Here is a 21,679-nt window from a genome sequence, read left to right as displayed (position 1 = left end):
TTTTACATTTTTAGAATAATTTGTGATATCCTCGAACAAACACAACCTATGTGCATCTGTACGAGTATCCAAACACCAATCTACTGAAGACGTAGTTTCTAAATTACTCAAAACTCCTTTGAGAAATTCCACCGGACCAAACTATTTTGTTTTGGCTTTTCCATGGCAGAGACATTGATTCTTTGGTTTCTCATACTAAAAGCAACCAAACCAGCTGTTCCAATTTATTAGTTGAATATTAGCCGGCAATGTTTTAGCCATTCTCCAACTTGCACTCAAATGGTGGTCCAATCATATCTTCTTTTTTATTTTTCCTAGTAGATAGTTGTAATTATTTTAAGGTCATTTTTTTATTAGCAAGAACTTTGTTTCCTATAACTTTGAGAAACTAAACTTATTATTATATTATTTTTAATAGAAAATTATTTATTGTTTGGTATGTTATAAAAATTAGGCTTGAACATATTTTTTTATGTAATTTAGTGCTTTTTTATTTTTTAAATTATTTTAGTTTTTGTAAAATGTATTTTTTTTTCCTTAAGGCGTTTTAGATATTGTTTTAAATAGTAAGAAAATATTTTGAATAATGAAAAAAAGTTATGTAAAGTGTTTTAAGAATGAAAAAAAATACATTTAAACGTTAAATTGTAAAAATAAAAAATATATTTAAACCTAAAATTTATTTATTTTTCAAATAAAAGAAGCAAATTAAACAACTATTTTACTTCTAGGGATGATTTTTGTTACACGTGGGATCGATTAAAAATATTTCTTTTTATTTTTTAAAATAAATAATCAAACTTTAATATTTTCATTCTGTCTTACTTGTGTACATTTTTTTTACATTTGAATATGATTAATATAAAAAAATATTTTTATTTCTATGTACTTTTAAATTAAAGGATTGATGCACTATATAAGATCATATTGTGTTCATATAAGTGAAAATAATTTATTTAGTTGGAAAACTTGTGTTTGATTTTTATCATGTGTAAAATTTTTTTAGGCTAGCGACAGTCACACACTGGGAGTGAGATTAATCTTTTTGATATAGTTGATTGGGCACATTCATGATCTTTAACCTAGGAAAAAAATATGTCAATGTATTAATATAAAGTATTTAAACGCATTGTAAGGCCATCTCCAATAGGAGGAGATCTTAAGCTGAAGATATGTGGTTTCAATATCTAACTACTATAGATTTCCTCAAGATCTCCATGTTGGGGTTTGGTTCGTGTAGAAGAATCTTTAAGATCTACGCGTTTAAAAAAACAATTTTTATTATCTCTCTCCCTAATTAATTCTTGCAGAAAGAATGGAAGAAGTAGATGTTAACGAAGTAATGTTAACATCGGTTTTTCAAGAATCGATGTTAATGTCAGTTCATTAACATTGGATTTTAAAAAAAAATGATGTTAATGAATACACATTATTTACAATTATGCCACTATGTTTATGTTCACATTGGTTTTGTCAAAAATCGATGTTAATCTAACGATGTTAAATATACATTTTCTAGTAGTAATAACCTTGCGGAAAGACATGGCAGTGGACGTGCAGTGGCCGACGACGGCCCCATGGCCAGATCGGAGGCTCGCGCAGCCATGGGACCTAGGTCGGAGCACTGTGACAGTCTGGCATAGAGGGGGTGGGTGGGGGAAGAAGAGAGGGGCGGTGCGGAAGGGGTAAGTGGGGGAAGAAGAGGGGGGGCACAACTGAGGAAGAAAGAACAAAAAAGGAAGAAGAGAATATGAAGGGGCAAAAAGGGGTGGTGGGGAAACAAAGGGAGAGAAAGAGAAAAAAAAAAGAAAGAAAGAAGAGAAACTCAACAGAGTATCATTTTTTTAAAAAAGTTAAGTCCTATAAATTGGTTACTATAGGATTTTCTTTTTTTGCACATAGTTTTCTCATTTTCATTCTTATTCCCATTGTCATTCTCAAATTCTCCAATTTCAATTTTAAATCTTATTTTTGTTGTTCCTTGCAATATGGATCCAAATCAATTTAATTGACGAGTTTATATGAATTTGTTGCAAAATTATCAACCACCTCCTTGAACAAAAATTTGTAACATTCTCCTTTGTTGTTTGCATACATGCCACTACCACCTCCTTTGAACAAAAATTTGCAACATCCTTCTCTATTGTTTTCGTACATGTCACTACCACATCCACCAATGAGCAAAAATTCTTAAATTTCTCCTTACTTCATTCTATATTTGTCACTATCACCACCACTATCACTAATTTATAACTAACCCCCTTCTATTGAAAATTCTCAAAGTTATCAAACATTTCCTTCGATGCCACAAAACACCTTCAATGCATTAAATCAATCTTAATGTTTAATGATGTTATGCAAGGTCGAGCTCCTCTAGTACAATTTATAATTAATGAAAGCACACACAATATGGGATACTATTTTGCAGGTAACATTTATCTGGATTGGGCCACATTAGTGAAGACCATCCCAATGTCATATAGAAAGAAAATAAAGTTATTTGTAAAATGTCAAGAAGCGGCAATAAAAGATGTGGAGAGAGCATTTGGTATGCTCAAATCTCGTTTTGCAATTATATATGGTCCATCATGTAATTAACACATGAGTACCATGAAGAACATAATCTTGACATGTATTATATTGCGTAACATTATTGTTGAAGACTAACAGGATACATGCATTGATAACATTGATGATGATTGTGATCATAGTGACGAAGAGATTCCGAACATTGGTGTATCTCGTGGTGCTCATTCCGACTTTGATATATACCTCCAAACAAGACGTTATATGTATCAAGAAGGTTCATCAACAACTTCAAATAAACTTAGTAAAGCATATTTGAGAATGTTTTGATCACATTAATAATGAAATTTAATTTTTGTTGTCCAATGTCGATATTTGTATTTTTTTTTCAATCAATTTTATGTATTATCATTAGTTTAAATTGTATTGATAAATAAATATTTTAATTAATAATAAATTTTGTATTTTCGTTATAAACTTTTTTGAAATTAAGAAATATATAATTAATTATTTTTCATTCTTTTAAAATAATTTATAAATAAATATTAGAAGATGTGTCTCTTATGAGATCTAAAAAAATAATTTAAGATCCTAAAATAAAATTTATTATTAAAATAAAAAATATAAAAAATCTTGATAGTGATATAATATTGTGAAATCTACTAAAAATGTGATTAAAGTCTTAAACTAGATTTTTTGTTATACAGTAAAAAGATCATTAAAATCTCAAATTAGATTTATTGTTGAAGATGTCCTAATAAAAAAAATATTTAAACGCATAAAAAAAAAGTTAAGCAGTGCGAAATTCAAAATGTGAAAATTTACTGTAACTTTTGGCCACTCAACTGAAGCACGTACGTAGATATGCTTCACGCAACCCTATGAATATGTTATCTGCAAAACCTGCCCTGATGACATTATGGCGGGAAGTTCAATCCATTTAATATTTTAATTTTTGTAACCGATATTCACGCATGAGTGAATTGGGTTTGTGAAGCTACTAACATTAATGGTATATTTGAAACCGATGTATATATTTTTTAGATTGTAAGAAAGTGAAAAGGAAAAACAAAAAAAAATTATAACAATAAAATTTAAATTTTTCTTTCCATCTACTTTTTTTCTAATTCAAATTTTAAATATTTTCCTTTCCCTCGACTCTTTGAAAATGGGATCACACCAATTAGTTTAATCAATTCAACTGGGAACTAGTTAAATCACCAACAACCCACTCAACTTAGAAAAATGGTGGAGTAAAAAAATAGTCAAAAAGCAGCCAAAATAAATAAACCAGATAAAAACCAGATCAGTGAATAAATTTGAATTGGACTATTTAAAAGATCATTTTTGTTTTCAGTTTTCTTATAAATATTTTAAAAAATAAATAAATGCTCTATATAAAATGTACATTTTAATTAATTAATTCATTACTTAACTAATTACTAAGGATTTATTTTTGTAGAAAATTACAATATGTAATATAATCCCATCATAAAACAATCATTTATTTGGATAGAAGATAATGTGAGAGCTTTAAGTAGAAGTAAATTGATGAAGAGACCAAATTAGTTTAATTTTAAAAATAGATGGATTTAATTAACCTTAAAAATAAAACTTAGGACAACAAAACTATAGGCAGTTCAAATTTGTCTGATATAGCAACACATGCACCACAAGTCACAATTTATACCAGAATGAAGAAACATGACTATTTTATACACAATTTCACATAAACTATTTTAAGCATGCTATCATATTAGCCTATATTGAGTTAGCATTACAAGCTCCTCCAACTATATATGGAAGCCTTTGCTTAGGTGCATTTAAAAGCTATAATGAGTTATTGGGCACTAAGAGAAGCAATTCCTTGCAAGATATGTATCCTTAGATCTCATGATAACTTTAACCAGTTGTTTGGAACACGCTTTACTAACCTTTTTGCATATAATACGAATTCCATTATTTAATTTAGTTCCATTATTATTTGTTAGGTTAAATTATAACTTTTTGTCCTCTTAATTTTTTAAATATATGATTTTGGTCTCTCTAAATTTAATTATAATATTTGGTTTCTTTAGTTTTATAAATTGATGATTTTAATTATTCTGATAAATTATTAACAAATAATTTTGATTAATTAAGTTATTAAATTAATTTCAAATTAATCAAAACCATTAATTATTAAAAAAATAAATAAAAAATATTAATTCAATTTTTCCTCAATACTATGCTCATCATCTTCTTTACAAACATTTCTTGTATCCTTATTGTCACATGTTCATTAACAATAACACCATATTAGAATTAATAGTTTTTTATTAAAGTTATTTTAATGATTATAATTTTTAATTAATTTAGTATCTCTAATAATCATAATTATTAATTAATATTATATAGGAGAATTGAAATCACAAATTTATAAAATTAGAAGAATCAAATATTAGAATTAAAAATCAAGAGACCAAAATTATCTATTTAAAAAATTAGAAGAAATAAAATTATAATTTAACCTATTTGTTAATAATATTTTTCAACAATCTACATATTTTTCTTGATTTTGTGGGGTAATTGATCAAATAGTTCCACAGCATCCGGATGTTTCATGTTGATCTGTTTGGCAACAAAGAGAAGTTTCGCAAACCATTTAAAATTATTCCAATAATTGCCAAGAATCAACTTTTTTGGATTTAGTCCACAAAGGTTTTGCATTCTTTCAAATGAATCAAATCTTGTCCACATTATTTTTTTTTTGGCTAATTGTTGTTTTACGAACAACTAACATTATATTCTCAGCATTTCGATCTTCTTCTTTTTTTTTTTTTGGAAAACTTTCCTAGCACTTTCTTGGGGTAAGCTGCAAAACTATATAATATTCATTTAGAGCAAGAGCAATTCATATGATTGTCTATCATAAATACTTTTCTATATATACATTTAAATCTCAGACATTGTAAGATACCCCTTAATAATTTACTTTATTCGATTGCTGAAACTAACCTTAAGATTTTTTTTTTATCTCAATACAACATAGTCAATTGTTATTATATGTACACACTAATAACTAAAAATAATTTTTTAACTAAAATTAATCATGTCAATTAATTTTTTTTAATTTGAAGGAATTATTATGAAATGCACAGATCAACTAGTCTAAGATTAAATTTACGTAATCATTGATCTCTAAAGATATAGAGTTATATATATATATATATATATATATATATATATATATATATATATATATATTGTTAAATGATCTCTATCAAAAAAATTAGTATGATTTATTTATTTTTATATATTTCACATATGTAAAAGTAACATTATTTGTTTTGTGTATCTAAAAAATTTCAAAAGGAAAATGGATCCATTTGATTGATGGAAGGTGATAAGTCAATTAGATAAAAGATACCCTTGATGTCTAAATTCAACCACATGCATCAAATAGAACACTGATGACATATAACAATGGGATGGAATATTAATTTATTTGATATACTTCAATTTAATTATATATATAGTTGTTGAGGAACATGTAAAGTGAAGGGAGTTAAGGTTGCGACTTGCCAGCAGGTTGGTGTTGGCAATGATCATGCATGGTGTGAGTGGGAGAGAGAAATATATGCATAGCATAACCTTCTTCTCTAGATTTCATTGCTTTGGAAGTTATAAAGGAAATCCAATAATCAGATTATGCTTATAGTACTTCATAAAATAAAGGGCCTCAATTGCTGTTTCTTTTCTCTTTCCCTTTCTCCTTCCGCCAAGTAAACCATCAATCCCTTTTTCTTTCCGATAGTGAAAGGTTGCTTCATGCTTTTAAATTTCCTATAGGACTAGGTTGTTACATTTCATAATAATAGTGATAAATGGACACTTCAATTTTTTTCTTATATTTTTTTTTTCGTTTCAGGAAATTTTAAGCATGCAACAAGTTTTTGGAAAATGGCCGGTGTCATATACATATACATAACTAGAGATTGAAAGAAGTTTAAAACATTATTGATATTGTCTTCCATTTATACGTAAAATTCTTTTGAATTTAGTTTTGATTTACAGTGTAATTCGTTATGCTATTTAACTTTCTGTCCAACTATTTGTGTGATTAAATAGAAAAATACTTAATACTGGTTGTAAGTAAAAAAAATAATTGTCTTGTAAAAAAATATTAATACATTATTCTTGTGATTTACGATAAGAAAAATTATTCATTAAATATAACTGGTACTCTTAAAATACTCCTTAGCAAAACCTATTAAAGTAACTATTGAATTGCTTTTAAAAATTCAGACAATTTGCACACATGTTATGAATGAATTGTACTATTATTGAATATTGATGCTGGTTTTTGGGTTGAAAAGGTAAAAATAAAAAGGGCGTTTGATCTTTGCCATCGCCAAGGGTTATGGCCCCCAACAATTGAAAAAGGAAAAAAAGTTTAAGAAAGCTTGAAGATACTGCTAAAACACTGTTTTTAAGATGCTTTGTTAAGGATCGTCGAAAAGAAAAACTTTGTTAAGGATTAAAAAAATATTACCATAAGATTAAGGAATTTATATTGTTGAGTGAAATTTTCAATTCAAATATTTGGTAATAAAGAAGAAACACCAAAATTTTTTATCTCTTATTTTCAATAAATTGATGTATTATTTGTCTCAACTAGACTAGTTACAATTTAGTGTAGCTTTGATGTTAAAAGTTTGAAATGAATAATAATAATAATAATATTAATATTTTTAAATACTATAAAGTAAATTTGTACTATTTCTTATAGTCTTGTAATAAGTATCCTTAAAGCATTTATAATAAATTCAATTTGAATAAGAATTTTTAATATATTTTAATACTACATTTGGTAACTCCAACCAAATACTTGCTGCAAATTTGAAATCACATAAATATTCCAGTTTTGTCGTAGTCATTGAATTCAAAATACAGTCAGAGTTGAGAAGTGCAATGAATGAGCAACAACACCATTCTGGATCGCACTGCGCCTCTGCCATGCCTTGCATATACCAAACAAACAAAAAAGACTTGCCTATGTTTGTTTTGATTGATTTAACAAAAATTCTTTTCATGAAATAAGCTAATTTGAACAAAAATTCAATTAAATTAAGAACAATTACATATAATCAAATAAGCCAATGAACTTGTCATAATTTTCTTTAGCAATTACTTGTTAGCTTCTTCTTACGTGAATGGTTCCTGAAAAGAAAAGAAAAAAGTTTAATTGGTTCAATTGGTTTTCCCTTCAGTTTCTACGATGCGCGCGTGAGAGTGAAATTGGGCGTAGAATTTTTTGTCGTTACTCATTTGGTTTAAGATATCTCAGATAACGCGTTTTCAGCTATTGGCCAAAATACCAAACAGACCTCTACAAAATTGTGTTTCCCATAATCCCATTATGTTTACTACCAGTTCTGAAACTCGGATATTTGGAAGTGAATAGTGAGTCTGTTAATTAATAGTATCAGGATATAGTTTTTTTTTTTGGTAGAAAAATAAAATCATGTCCTAATAGTCATCATGGGCATTTAAATAATAAATCGTTATCGTGTTTTCTTAAATGGTAGTATTCTATTAGTATTAGATAACAAAAGAATAAAGAATAAAAAATTCTTTATCTTTATCTTGTTTTCTTAAATGGTAGTATTCTATTAGTATTAGAAAATAAAGAATAAAAAAATAAAGGGGTGTTTAAATAAGTAATTCACTTATTCAATAAAATTTATTTTACGAGGATACTTATAATAAATTTAATCGTGAAATTTATTTAAAAATAGTGAATTTATTGTATTATTATTCATTTATTATCACTAATTTTTTTTACCTCTTTTCTCATTTATTTATTTTTCTTTGATCAAATATTTTTAATTTTACTTTATTTCTTTTATATTCTTACTCATTATTTTTCATTTCTCTACTTAACAATCCTAAAACTTTTACCAATAAGAAAATAAAAACAATTAGAGAGTTTAAAAGAAAAGGAATTTATGAACAAGCTATTTGCCCGTAACATTGAATTTGATCTCCTTAATTCATTTTTTATTCTCAAGGATGAAAGAAAAAACATAGTTAAGAGGAAAAAATCTCATGACACTATCATTTTTAATAGTACTCATCATTTTTTTTAATTAAAATTAAATTAATTGGATATATTTTTTAAAGACAACTAAATAAAGTTAACATCTATAAAGATAATCAAATTAATTATTACAAGAATTACCTTTATTAATCTTAATCAAATTAATTCATAATATTATTTTGATTACAATTAAAAAGAATAATTTATGTCAACATTAATTTAAATTTATATAAAAAATAATTTGTAATAATTAATTTAAATATTATTAAAAAAGATAATGTGTGTTATCATTAGTATAATTTATGTTAAAATTAATTCAAATAAAAATTAACTTACTTCTATAATTAATTTTTTATAAAAGGAAGTAAAAAAAAATATGTTTTCATTTTGGATTTTGAATGTACAAATATGTTTTTGTTGTGTAATGTTTTCATAATGTGATTAACAAAATAATTAGTAGATGGAGTAAGAACAAGGTATGGGCCCCAAAGTTCCCTGAGAAGTAGGCCCCACTCTCTCTCTCTCTCTCAGACGTCCACTCCTCACTTCAGTGTTTATAAAAGCAGCTGCAAAGCACCACCCTTTTCCTCCAACACAGAACCTTCACATAAAGTATCTTAAATTTTTAATCCCCCAAAAAGGTCAAAACAAATCAAAAGAAAAAAAAGAAATATATATCACTGTCTCTCACTCTTCCAATCTACAACCTCCCATTTTTTTTCCTTCCTTTCACACAGTGTTTTCTCTTCAATCATTCTGCTAAAAGTAGGAGACTTGAGCAACAGAACATAAGCATAGAATAAAGTGTGCAAAGGCCACTGCTTTAGTGCTTTACCAAGCTGAGAAACAACACAACACAACAAGGGTGTTGTTTAGTATTATTATTGATTATTATTCATTGTTTGTTGTTGTCATGAGCTTCAACAAGCTCAAAGTGTGGAATGTGCCACTACTCTTGGTGGTGTTTGCATGTTCACTGCTTGGTCAAGCTTCAGCTTCTGTGTCCTATGACCATAAGGCTATCATCATCAATGGACAGAGAAGGATACTTCTTTCTGGCTCCATTCACTACCCCAGAAGCACCCCTGAGGTATTACACTCAAATGTATTTCAGGTTTCTTTCCATTTTGGCCTTTTTTTTTTTTTATCAAATGGGCACCTTAAAGTATCTTCCTTTTTTCAGATGTGGCCAGATCTTATTCAGAAGGCAAAGGAAGGAGGTTTGGATGTCATTCAAACTTATGTTTTCTGGAATGGACATGAACCTTCACCTGGCAAAGTAATGAATAATGTTTGCTTGCAGTGTTTGAAAAAAATGCATTTTTTTGTTGTTATTATCTTTTTTAACAAGTTTAGCTGTTTTTTGTTGTTATTGTTATTATCTTTTCTAACAAGTTTAGCTGTTTTGTTTTGGTGGAAAATATGAGTTTATCTGTTGAAAATGATTAATAATTAATATTCTTCTTTCTCTTGGTTACTGTAGTATTATTTTGGAGGAAACTATGATCTGGTGAGGTTCATAAAGCTAGTGCAGCAAGCAGGCCTCTATGTTAACCTCAGAATTGGTCCTTATGTTTGTGCTGAATGGAACTTCGGGTAATGAAAGAGATGGATTTCCTATTTACGTAGGCAAAAATAATTGTTGGTATAGGAACTTGGAAATTTTTTAACAGCTCTACCTTATTCATTTTTCAGAGGATTCCCTGTTTGGCTCAAGTACATTCCAGGTATCAGCTTCAGAACAGACAATGGACCATTTAAGGTGAGATAACACTCTTTCTTATGTCTTTTAAGAATCATACAAAATTCTCCTTTTTTTTTTTAATATCTGTTTTATGTTTTCAATTTGTCTACTAATATCCCTTTTTTTTTCTAATGTTGCTGTGCTGAAGTTTCAAATGGAAAAGTTTACCAAGAAGATTGTGGATATGATGAAAGCAGAAAGGTTATTTGAGTCTCAGGGCGGTCCAATAATTCTGTCCCAGGTAGATTACATATGCAGCTATTCTTCTGCTGAATCCAATCACTTGTTTTATATTTTCATGTAACATTTTAATTTGGAAACAATCGTAACCTTATTGAGTAAAAATGGACATATGTATATACAGAAAACATTACGTTTTTGTACCATTGTTTTTGCACAGATTGAAAATGAATACGGACCTATGGAGTATGAAATTGGTGCTCCTGGTAGATCCTACACTCAATGGGCAGCACATATGGCTGTAGGACTTGGCACCGGGGTTCCATGGATCATGTGCAAGCAAGATGATGCTCCTGATCCTATTGTAAGTTCAGATTATTTGTACTTTTTATAGACATGTTCTTGAATCTTTATAATAGCTCGTTATCTTTGGTGGGGATACTAGCGACAGTATGTTTTATCCATATTGCTAATGGAGGAAATGAATAATTATTCCTCATTGTTGAGACTTGAGATCTGTCCTTGTTCAGTCCTATCAATACTGTTCTCATTATTATGTCTGGCAATTGACTATTCTAATCTTGTGAAACTACCCTGATTACATGTGGTGGAAATTTAAAATCTAACATTCTTGTCAATTTTCATTATTTGTGATGGAGAGAGAAATATATTGTTTTATTATACACTCAAGAAGTATTATATTTGCATGAATGCATGCAAATCCAATTTTTCCAGTCAGGATCAAATTCCAGCTCCTAATTCCAATATAAAATTTTGCAGATTAACACTTGCAATGGCTTCTATTGTGATTATTTCTCTCCAAATAAGGCTTACAAACCAAAGATGTGGACAGAGGCTTGGACTGGCTGGTATAATAATAAATTTGTAGCTTGTATTTGGTGCCTTGTTATTTCTTAGGTTTCTGTATGAACGAAAATGATAAATGCTAGAGGTTTTGCCTGACGGCTCATTGCCTGTGTTACTCTTTTAAATTTGTAGGTTTACTGAGTTTGGAGGTGCAGTTCCTCACAGACCTGCTGAGGACTTGGCATTTTCAATTGCAAGGTTTATACAGAAAGGGGGATCATTTGTCAATTATTATATGGTAACTTCAACATTTGTTGATTTCAATGCGTGGATTTGATTTACCCCTTATTAGTGAATTAAGCCCCTTTATTTTTTTCATTCCAGTATCATGGCGGAACAAATTTTGGTCGAACTGCTGGTGGCCCCTTTATTGCTACGAGCTATGATTACGATGCGCCCCTTGATGAATATGGTATGCACAGAAGGAAAACAAAGTCAGTTCTTATATTGTTTTTGTATTGCATGATTTAAGTTATATATTATTTCGTTCTCTATGCAGGATTGGCCAGACAGCCAAAGTGGGGTCATCTGAAGGATTTACATAGAGCAATAAAACTCTGTGAACCTGCTTTAGTATCTGGAGATTCTACTGTACAACGGCTTGGAAACTATGAAGAGGTATAACTTGATTCAGTTATCTGAGAATTAGCAATCCTATCTAAAATCTTTGTAACTAGACTAAACTTTTAACTTTCATAACCAATGTACAGGCTCATGTTTTTAGATCCAAGTCTGGAGCTTGTGCTGCATTCCTTGCGAACTATAACCCACAATCTTATGCAACAGTGGCATTTGGAAATCAGCATTACAACTTGCCTCCTTGGTCTATAAGCATTCTTCCTAACTGCAAGCACACTGTTTATAACACTGCAAGGGTGAGATAAAAATCAAACAAACTTTTATTTCAGATTACTAGAGCTGGGCTAGTTATGTCTTAGAATGGAGATTTTCTAACTGTAAAGTGTAAAGCTTGACCAAGTATATGCTATTTAGTTGAACTGAACAATTTTTTTAACAATAACTGTACACAGTTTTAGGTTTGTGACTTTTCTGTTTCATGAAAGTAGACATACAAAAGGGCATAATGATATTTTTTTTGGAGTCTTATTTACCTTGTTCTTGTTTGGCCAAAGTTTCATTTACAATGAAGAGAACAGTATTCTTTTCAATAGTTCTTCAACAGAAGATTTCAGCAGCAATGATAATTCCAAATCTCTTTACAGGTTGGTTCTCAGAGCACAACAATGAAGATGACTCGTGTTCCTATTCATGGAGGACTATCTTGGAAAGCGTTTAATGAAGAAACAACCACTACTGATGATAGTTCGTTCACTGTGACTGGCTTGTTGGAGCAGATAAATGCAACCAGAGATTTATCTGATTACTTGTGGTACTCCACAGAGTGAGTGTGACCTATAAGGCTATAACTCTAATCTTTTTACTCTTCATTTCTTTTACAATCCTGGTTATAACATTATTTATATATTTGCTCATTTTGTTTCTCCACGCTGAATGCTTATTCCTTTTCATGCCAGTGTTGTGATCAATTCCAATGAAGGATTTTTGAGGAATGGAAAGAATCCTGTTCTTACAGTTTTGTCTGCTGGGCATGCTTTGCATGTTTTTATCAACAATCAGCTGTCAGGTGAGTAGTATACTGCTGGTTTACACAATTTCAGTAACACTAGTTATTTCAGCCTCAGAACCATTTTCTTCTGGAATATTACAAGTATTCAAATTCTATAATTGTATTTTTCTTGGTATGATCCAAGAGGAAGAAGAGGGAATCCTTATAAGTAGATGATATATACTTTTTAAGAATTCAATTGATTAGACAACTGCATGTTATAAGTTATATATCATGACATGATTGAGTAGTTGATCCATTTCTACTTGACCAACTCTAACTACTTTGTATTATTTCCATTTTTTCTTCTGTCGTGGATACTATCAAGCACATTATTTCACATTGGAAGCTAGTAATTGTCCAATAGCTTCAGCATAAACTTTCATATACTGAACCTAGTATGTATTTTCCTGTGATCAGGAACTGCATATGGAAGCTTAGAGGCCCCCAAACTAACCTTTAGCGAAAGTGTGAGGCTCAGAGCTGGTGTTAACAAAATCTCTCTTCTAAGTGTTGCAGTTGGGCTTCCGGTTTGTTCTCTCTCTCTCTCTCTCTCTCTCTCTCTCTCGTATGAGCACTGCATGCAGCACACTAGGGCATATCTATATGATATTGTCAGATCAGATGCACCTCTGTACTTCCAAACTAATCCAATTTTTTAGAATGTTGAACTCTGACTTGTGAACATGACTATATATACTCATCTGCTTCTTGTTATTGACATTCAGAATGTTGGTCCACATTTTGAAAGATGGAATGCTGGTGTTCTAGGCCCAATTACATTAAGTGGTCTCAATGAGGGTAGGAGGGACTTAACTTGGCAGAAGTGGTCATACAAGGTTCTTTTCAGACATTCTTCGTGCTTTCTCTTTCTCATTATTGCTTTAGTTTGCTTGAGAGTCATTTGAATGTATGTTTTAGGTTGGTCTTAAAGGTGAAGCCTTGAATCTTCATTCTCTTAGTGGAAGTTCCTCTGTTGAGTGGCTTCAGGGGTTTTTAGTTTCCAGAAGACAGCCATTGACTTGGTACAAAGTGAGTATTGTGATGCCTCTATAAGCTTCTAATAGTTAAAGAAGCATATGTTTAGGCTTGCTTTAAATTTTGTTTAGATTGCCCTATTCTTAAATTACTATTCTTATATACTAGTGGTAGAAATGTAAAGTTTTCATTGTGGAGATTAAACTACCCTTATTTTCTTTTCCTCTGTCAACCCCTCCTTATGTTTGCTACCCTTTAACAAAATTACATCTTGGCTACTTCCGCAAAACATTTTTTTCTTCTTTTCATTGATTCTGGGGTAATCCATACTTCATGGAACTTACTTTTACTATTAGACAAAAATGAGCTAGAAGAAAAAAAAATTAATTGATGAGAATGCTCTTAGAAATGGTTACCATATACAGATAAGTTGGTATAAAATGCAAGAAAAGGGACCCTTTTGAGATGCAGTTTAAGTAATGTCCTTTTTATACTTTTACAGACTACCTTTGATGCCCCAGCTGGAGTTGCACCGTTGGCTTTAGACATGGGCAGCATGGGCAAAGGTCAAGTGTGGATAAATGGGCAAAGCCTAGGCCGCTACTGGCCTGCTTACAAAGCATCCGGTTCTTGTGGTTACTGTAACTATGCTGGAACTTACAATGAGAAGAAATGTGGAAGTAACTGTGGCGAGGCTTCTCAACGATGGTGAGAAATATCAAAATTGTTCTGCAATTTTTGTTTAATGTTGGTTAGAAATTCTTGTCAATTGACATTTTACTAATTACTGGCTGATAATTTCAGGTATCATGTTCCTCACTCATGGCTGAAGCCAAGTGGAAATTTATTGGTTGTGTTTGAGGAATTGGGTGGGGATCCGAACGGGATCTTTTTGGTTAGAAGGGATATAGATAGTGTATGTGCTGACATCTATGAGTGGCAGCCAAATCTTGTAAGTTATGAGATGCAAGCTTCTGGCAAAGTCAGAAGTCCTGTGAGACCAAAAGCACATTTGTCATGTGGACCTGGACAAAAAATATCATCAATCAAGTTTGCTAGCTTTGGCACTCCAGTAGGGTCTTGTGGAAGCTACCGCGAAGGAAGTTGTCATGCTCACAAGTCATATGATGCTTTCCTAAAGGTATTATTTCTTTCAAACTATAGAAGGGTCATTATTTTTGTTTCAGTGTTAAATACTTTTGAGTTTTGAGTTAAACTCTGAAGGTCAAATGATCAATTTCTTTATGGTCCTTTTTCACTGAATACATTATTTAATTATGACTTTATTGTTGCAGAATTGTGTTGGCCAGAGCTGGTGCACAGTGACAGTGTCTCCTGAAATTTTTGGAGGAGATCCTTGTCCAAGAGTCATGAAGAAACTCTCTGTGGAGGCCATTTGCACCTGATCATTTTCAACATCTGAAAATAAGTGGAATAAAGTTTCCATATTGATTTATTCTGCAATTGAATACATGGTGTTTTGGGTCAGCTAAGTTTACACTTGTAGACCACCACTGGCATTAATTTGGCTTTACCAAGGTGAAATTGCAAATGAATACACACCATGTGGTTGAAAGCCTGCTGGGATGATTGTTGTGGTTTTATGTGTATATATATTGGTGTTGTGGTTGTTATACTGAAGTGGAGGAGAGGGTGAAAAAGTTACCTGATGCACATTGAGACGACATCGATTGAGTCCATGTGCAAAATTGGTTTTTGTTTGTGTGGAAGTCTCTAGCTTCCTGTGATGTAATGTTATAATATTACCTTGTAGTTGTAAGGAGAAAGCAATTTGGCGCTTTCTTATAAGAAAACAACCCAATGTAATAACATAAGGTATATTAATTCAATCATGTTTTGCTTTTACTTTTTCTTGTTTCGAGAAAGTGTCACTAATACATTTTTTCTACCCTTAGTTGAAGTTTGATTAAAATTTACAAAATGATTAAGTCTCCATTAGAAAGAAGTGAGACTTAACATTATTTTTTAATTCAATAAATGAGTCAAAGATAAAGTGTTTTAAGAATGCATTGTAGGATATGTTGTAATTAGCATTTTTCTTCATATTTGGTATTTCATGCCTTGGTTTTTCCATTGGACTTATAATTCTACCCTAAAATAACTCAGACAGAAATTCAACATTACGCAGTGCTTTGAGAATCTGGAGGAAGACATAAAAAATAATAATAGTTATGCTCGTATATTTGTGATATAAACCTTGGCTTTCACCACCTTTCCGAAGTGATTCTATCGTTTCACTCTTTCGCCATGTCTCCCTGAGGAAGCAACTAAGATTCTGTTCCAGAGATAGAAAGGGTGGGGAAGAAAGGTTGTAGAAAAGAATATGTTACAGACGATCCTGGTCCCCTGTCAAGTGTATTTCTGTAGAGGATATTTGCAAGCTTAAAAGTAAAACAAAAACCCTAATTCAATTAAAATTCAAAGTTAACATTTTTATCTTATTAGCTTTTAGATGTAGTTAGAATTTAAAATAGATATATTGATATTATTATATATAAAATTTATTATAGATTATTGACTAATGTTTTAATTTATACATTGTATAAGATAAATATTTTTTTATATAATTAATATTAATATTCATAATGGATTTTTTTGAAATATATAAATTATATTATAAATAACATTTATGGTAAATAAATAGTTTTAAATATATATTATATTTTACTAGTTTTTCGGTACAAAAGTTATATTTTAAATTTATAATCAACAGTTGTAATATAAGATTTTTTTAAAAAAATAAATATCGACAATTCGTGAGTATTGAAATTCTATATAGCGAGAGAGATAAAGACGATAGATTAAAATGAATAAACAGTTAAAAATATCAAGTATAAAGATAGATACAAGGAATAGTGTTAAATGCACATTCAAAAAGAGAGAAGGGAGAACATATTAAATGCCAAATTTTAAAAGTGAGATCTAGTAATATGTTCAAATCGGTTGACAATGTTAGACTGCCTATGTATGTAGTTACGTTATTTAACAGCAAGGACTAAAGTTGTTAACACGGAAAAAATGTAGGGACAAAAACGCTGAAATTTTTGTTTAGGGATATATTCGATTTTTTTTTTTTTTTTGGATTTTTAAGGTATCATATTCATATGCTTTTTTCTTTTACAATTTTTAAAATACGAAATTTACAAGTTATAAGATCCTCACGTCAAACATTCCCTCACAAGTAATTGCTGATTCAATATCTAATGACTTGGTCGTGTCATGTAGAAATATGCAGACATATATCATTACTCGAGAAACTAGCACAATAATATTTGAAAAACAGTGTGTAACAAATTAACAATCCAACTACTACTCTAACGATAAACAAAAAAGGGTTTTCAGAGGTGGGGGGAAAGGTAACTTCCCCGCAGTATTTGGTTGGAGTCCTCTCAGTCTCAGGTTCCGGTTGTACTCATCCGTCATATTATATGATTGATGCCTGAAATCAGTCAATCTTCACCGACGAGTAGATCTTGCGAACAAACCAGAAGCATGCATAGAAGCCGATAGTTCCCGTCAACACAAAGAAGGCATATGAAACAATTATCATGTATCCAAAGTAAAGGATGCCCGAGACCAGCTTTGAAATCTCCAACTTGGTAAAGAAGTAGAAAATTGAGTAGAGGAAAAGGTACAGCGCAGAGGACCCAGCAGTGAGGTAAGATCTCCACCACCAATTGTAATCCTCACTGCACAATTGGAAGTAGCAAAGCACAATGGTAATCTCGGCACAGGTGATTAATAGGATCACAAACACTATGAAAAGAAAGCCGAAGATGTAATAGAACTGGTTCAGCCATATTGATGTCAGGATAAAGAAGAGCTCGATGAACACTGCACCAAATGGAAGAATGCCTCCAATAAGAATTGAGAAGACGGATTTCATATACCATGCCTGCTCAGGTACCTGCCTAGGAATTTTATTAGTCTTCACTGGGTCTTCAATTGCCGGCTTTTTAAAGCCCAAGTAACTGCCCACAAAGACCAGGGGTACTGATATACCAAACCATAAGCAGACTAGAGCAAACATTGTTCCAAAAGGGACGGCCCCGGAGGACTGCTCCCCCCAGATTAAAGCATTCAGCACAAAGAAGACAGCAAAAAGAATGCCCGGGAACATAAATGCAGTTTTCAAGGTGTTCCTTTTCCATTCTGTGCCCTTGAACATCTTGTACAAACGTGCTGAGGAGTAGCCAGCAAATAAGCCCATAAAAACCCACAACAGAACCATTGCAGTCATTAGACCTCCCCGATTAGATGGAGACAAAAACCCTAGCAAAGCAAATATCATTGTCACAAGTGTCATTGCAAAGATCTGAACACCAGTACCAACATAAACACAAAGCAAATTTGAATTGATTGGTGGCCTAAAAACATCTCCATGAACAAGTTTCCACCCTGTTTCTTCTTGGGCCTCATCTTGGGTTTCTAGCTGATTATAATTGGCAATGTCTCTGAAAAGAGTTCTCATCATGATCATTGCCACCATTCCAGACAGGAAAAGAACAATCATCAGAGAGTTAATGATGGAGAACCAGTGGATCTGATCATCATTCATTAAAAGATATGTGTCCCACCGTGATGCCCATTTGATATCACTTTCCTGAAAAAGTACCAACAAACTTGCCATAACGTATCATAACAAATGAGGTGAAAGTTTATTGGTAGCCAAGATTTTAATCAGCAATACCGTGAAGGAAACATCATATGTGAATACAATATCCTTGCTTGTATCAACTTCTTGTGGGACAGTACTACCTTGCATCAAATTCTTGGTATCTTTATTGCATGTTGTTACCTGTGGATTCTTGTCATTCCACTCCTTGTATTCATGATTTATACTGTTTACAGTTACAGAGTTCATATCAGAAAGACAGAATACACACTAAGCAGTCATTTGAAATCAAACAAGAAAGAAATACAACATACAGGTGCTTAATTTTAGAGAAATAAATTTGACACATACAGAAAAGCACAAGTAATGACATTTACCACAAAAGAAGAAAGGATCATCTAAAGAGCCCACTTATAAGATTCTAATGCCAAAATATTATTTATCTTCAAACAAACGTGACATCATGAAGAAGGTAAGATCTATTAGAGAAAAATCCAACTCATCTGTTTCATTTTTCTTTCTTACGAACAGCATCCTTTTCCAGATATAAAATATTAAAATATAAACACCCAACCATGTTACGCCAACATAAGAATGCAACACACCCTTAAAGGAGAGAGAGATGGTGGAGAAGAGAACAAGACCTGTTTGGGGTGACCTCAAATCCAACAATACGAGCAGAACCAGTTTCAGGATCCTTGTGATACATGACTCTGAAACTCAAGTGGTTATTAATAAAATACTTCTCCTCCTTGCTCTGTAGGAAAATAGCAAGATTGTAACAATATGGAGTGGCAAAAATGATACTTGAAATTTTATAAGAAAATTCTAGCTGAGTTGTACCCCTTGATAGTTTCCTTTGAACCCAACACGAAAACCATGTTCATATGTTGTTGATTGACCTCCATCCCTCCTTTGTCTACGAACAGCAACTGGAAGGTTATCCAAAATCCTGCATGTTCAATTCAGAGCTTCAACTCAAGGGTCAAGGGAAATTCAAAGCAGAAACCTATAGACAAGCACCCAACAGGCCAATGAATCTCAGCAAACTAATTAAATACACCTATACTACATAACTAAGCACTAGCTCCAATACATTTACCACTTACATGTTCACTCGATATTCATCATCAATTTTTTCTTTAAAACTCTTTGCAGATTCAGCATCCAATGTTTCATGACAAACAACAGTACATGACTGTTCCTTCCTCATATGAAACTGGAAAAAGAAAAGGAAAAAAAAAAAAACTTTGAGTTGACACAACTAAACAAGAAAACAATTATCACTGAATTTCATCATCATCTTATCCAAATGTCAAAGGATGAGGCAACAGATGCTCACTGTATATACTGAATTCTCAATACGATCACCTCTAAGAACCTCTCCCAAATTTTCTGCATTGTTCAATATCGTTTTGGGTTTGCAATACTTCAAGAAGTAGTAGTCATATGGAAGTTGAGTCTTGGTAGATGATAACTTGTTCACTTTGACAAAGAGGGGGTCACCCTGGTGCCACACATGAAACAATAACTCAATATCTTCAATCTTCAAACACACAAAATTAGAAAGCAAAAAACAACAGCGAAAAAAAATTAAATAATAAAATTTTCCCAATCTCAAACCAAGTTTCTCAAATCAATAGCTAACAATTCGCAAATGACGCACTACATTTTTCAATTCATAAGACAATATATATATATATATATATATATATATATATATATATATATATATATATATATAAAGCCGCATTACACATACAGTTTTCACGTGCACATATCAAAATATAACCAAAGTCTCATCACTCATCACAAGTGATGAAGCGCCTTGAAAACAGTGTAGAGTGAGACTAAAAAACTAAACACAAAGATGTCCTTAGATTCCGTCTTCTCAACTGGCAAAACGATTATGAGATTATCATTCCACAGAACTAACGATTCCATCACATAACATTCTAAACTAAAAGTCAATCAAACAACATCAGAACCAAGGAATCATCCAACGATAACTTAGACCTTTCAGGAACACAGAATCGGTTATATAAAAACAAACACAGTGCAAGGGGAATTTAAGACCGATTCGACGCAGATCGGAGCTAAAACCCTAGATCCGAGCAGTCTTGCGACGGATTAAAGGTGATCGAGAAACAAACGAAGCATATAACGTGGAAATTCAAAGAATATAGGAAAAGTAACGAAGGAATCGAAAGAGAGAAGAAATGAAATGGAAAACGTACAATTTGGAAATCGCGAGGAGCGACACCAGGGAGGTAGAAAGAGTGGACGGAGGAGAAGAGGAAGAGCGCGGCGAAGACGAGGGAGATGGCCGTGCTTGCCATCATCTTCTTCTTCATTGCTGCTTCTGCTGTGTTGAGGTGAGAGAAAATAAAAAAGAAGGAAGAGAAAGAATGAATGATGCAGAGATAAATATGATAGAGAGAGAAAAAAAAAAAAAAAACCAATGAGAATGAGGTGCCACTGTTCCTGGTTACTCTACACCCAAGTCACTCTGTCACTGTAATAAACTATTATTTATTAATTAAAGCAAAATTTGTTCCCCATATTTATTGTTCATTCATTTTTTAAATATTACTCACAAAATATTATAATGATTTTTAAAATTAAAATTATATTATCTAATTGTTTGAACTTCTTTTATATTTTTTCTCTCCCGCGTGTATTCATTTCAACTTACAAGTAACAAGGTATATTCATGTCATAGGTTGATACGGGTTAATTTCCTTACCTTATCCAAAATCTAAATGAAATTATTTACCTGCAGTTAAAAAAATTGACCCAACTAAGAGTTAATGATTTATATTTTGTATGATAAGGATATATTAACCCAGTTTATTAATGTAATATATCAATTTTAATATTATGTATAATTAAATTGTATAATTAAAGAAGTATGAAATTAAAATTAAGTTAGTTTTATAATATACATTTTTTAAAAAATAGTATCAATATATTTTTTGAAAGGAAAAATAATATCAATATAAACATATTATTTTGTGAGTTTAATTTTAATTTACTACC

At 31.3% G+C, this 21,679-nt stretch overlaps 2 protein-coding genes across 2 annotated transcripts; one reads left to right on the top strand and one right to left on the bottom strand.

Annotated features, from left to right (window-relative positions):
- Positions 1-9,186: 9,186 nt before the first annotated feature.
- Positions 9,187-15,870, top strand: LOC100781074 (beta-galactosidase 1). The gene is made up of 19 exons (XM_003531570.5): positions 9,187-9,698; positions 9,792-9,887; positions 10,092-10,204; positions 10,304-10,370; positions 10,501-10,593; positions 10,753-10,896; positions 11,313-11,401; positions 11,532-11,637; positions 11,724-11,811; positions 11,899-12,017; positions 12,110-12,274; positions 12,623-12,801; positions 12,935-13,044; positions 13,447-13,556; positions 13,755-13,865; positions 13,948-14,058; positions 14,507-14,712; positions 14,809-15,145; positions 15,300-15,870. Exons 1-19 carry the CDS (start codon positions 9,522-9,524, stop codon positions 15,408-15,410), a joined length of 2,532 nt encoding a protein of 843 aa, XP_003531618.1. The 5' UTR covers positions 9,187-9,521; the 3' UTR covers positions 15,411-15,870.
- A 1,400-nt stretch (positions 15,871-17,270) lies between these two features.
- Positions 17,271-21,141, bottom strand: LOC100780529 (transmembrane 9 superfamily member 7). The gene is made up of 7 exons (XM_003531569.5): positions 20,878-21,141; positions 19,983-20,147; positions 19,750-19,859; positions 19,484-19,592; positions 19,285-19,397; positions 18,716-18,866; positions 17,271-18,628 (listed from the first exon to the last, which is right to left on the bottom strand). The coding sequence occupies exons 1-7, from the start codon at positions 20,992-20,994 to the stop codon at positions 17,471-17,473; spliced, it is 1,923 nt and encodes a 640-aa protein (XP_003531617.1). The 5' UTR covers positions 20,995-21,141; the 3' UTR covers positions 17,271-17,470.
- Positions 21,142-21,679: the final 538 nt, after the last annotated feature.

The sequence above is a fragment of the Glycine max genome, chromosome 8 (assembly GCF_000004515.6).
Source record: "Glycine max cultivar Williams 82 chromosome 8, Glycine_max_v4.0, whole genome shotgun sequence".
Classification (NCBI taxonomy): Eukaryota; Viridiplantae; Streptophyta; class Magnoliopsida; order Fabales; family Fabaceae; genus Glycine; species Glycine max.
This window is presented reverse-complemented; position numbering and strand designations above follow the sequence as displayed.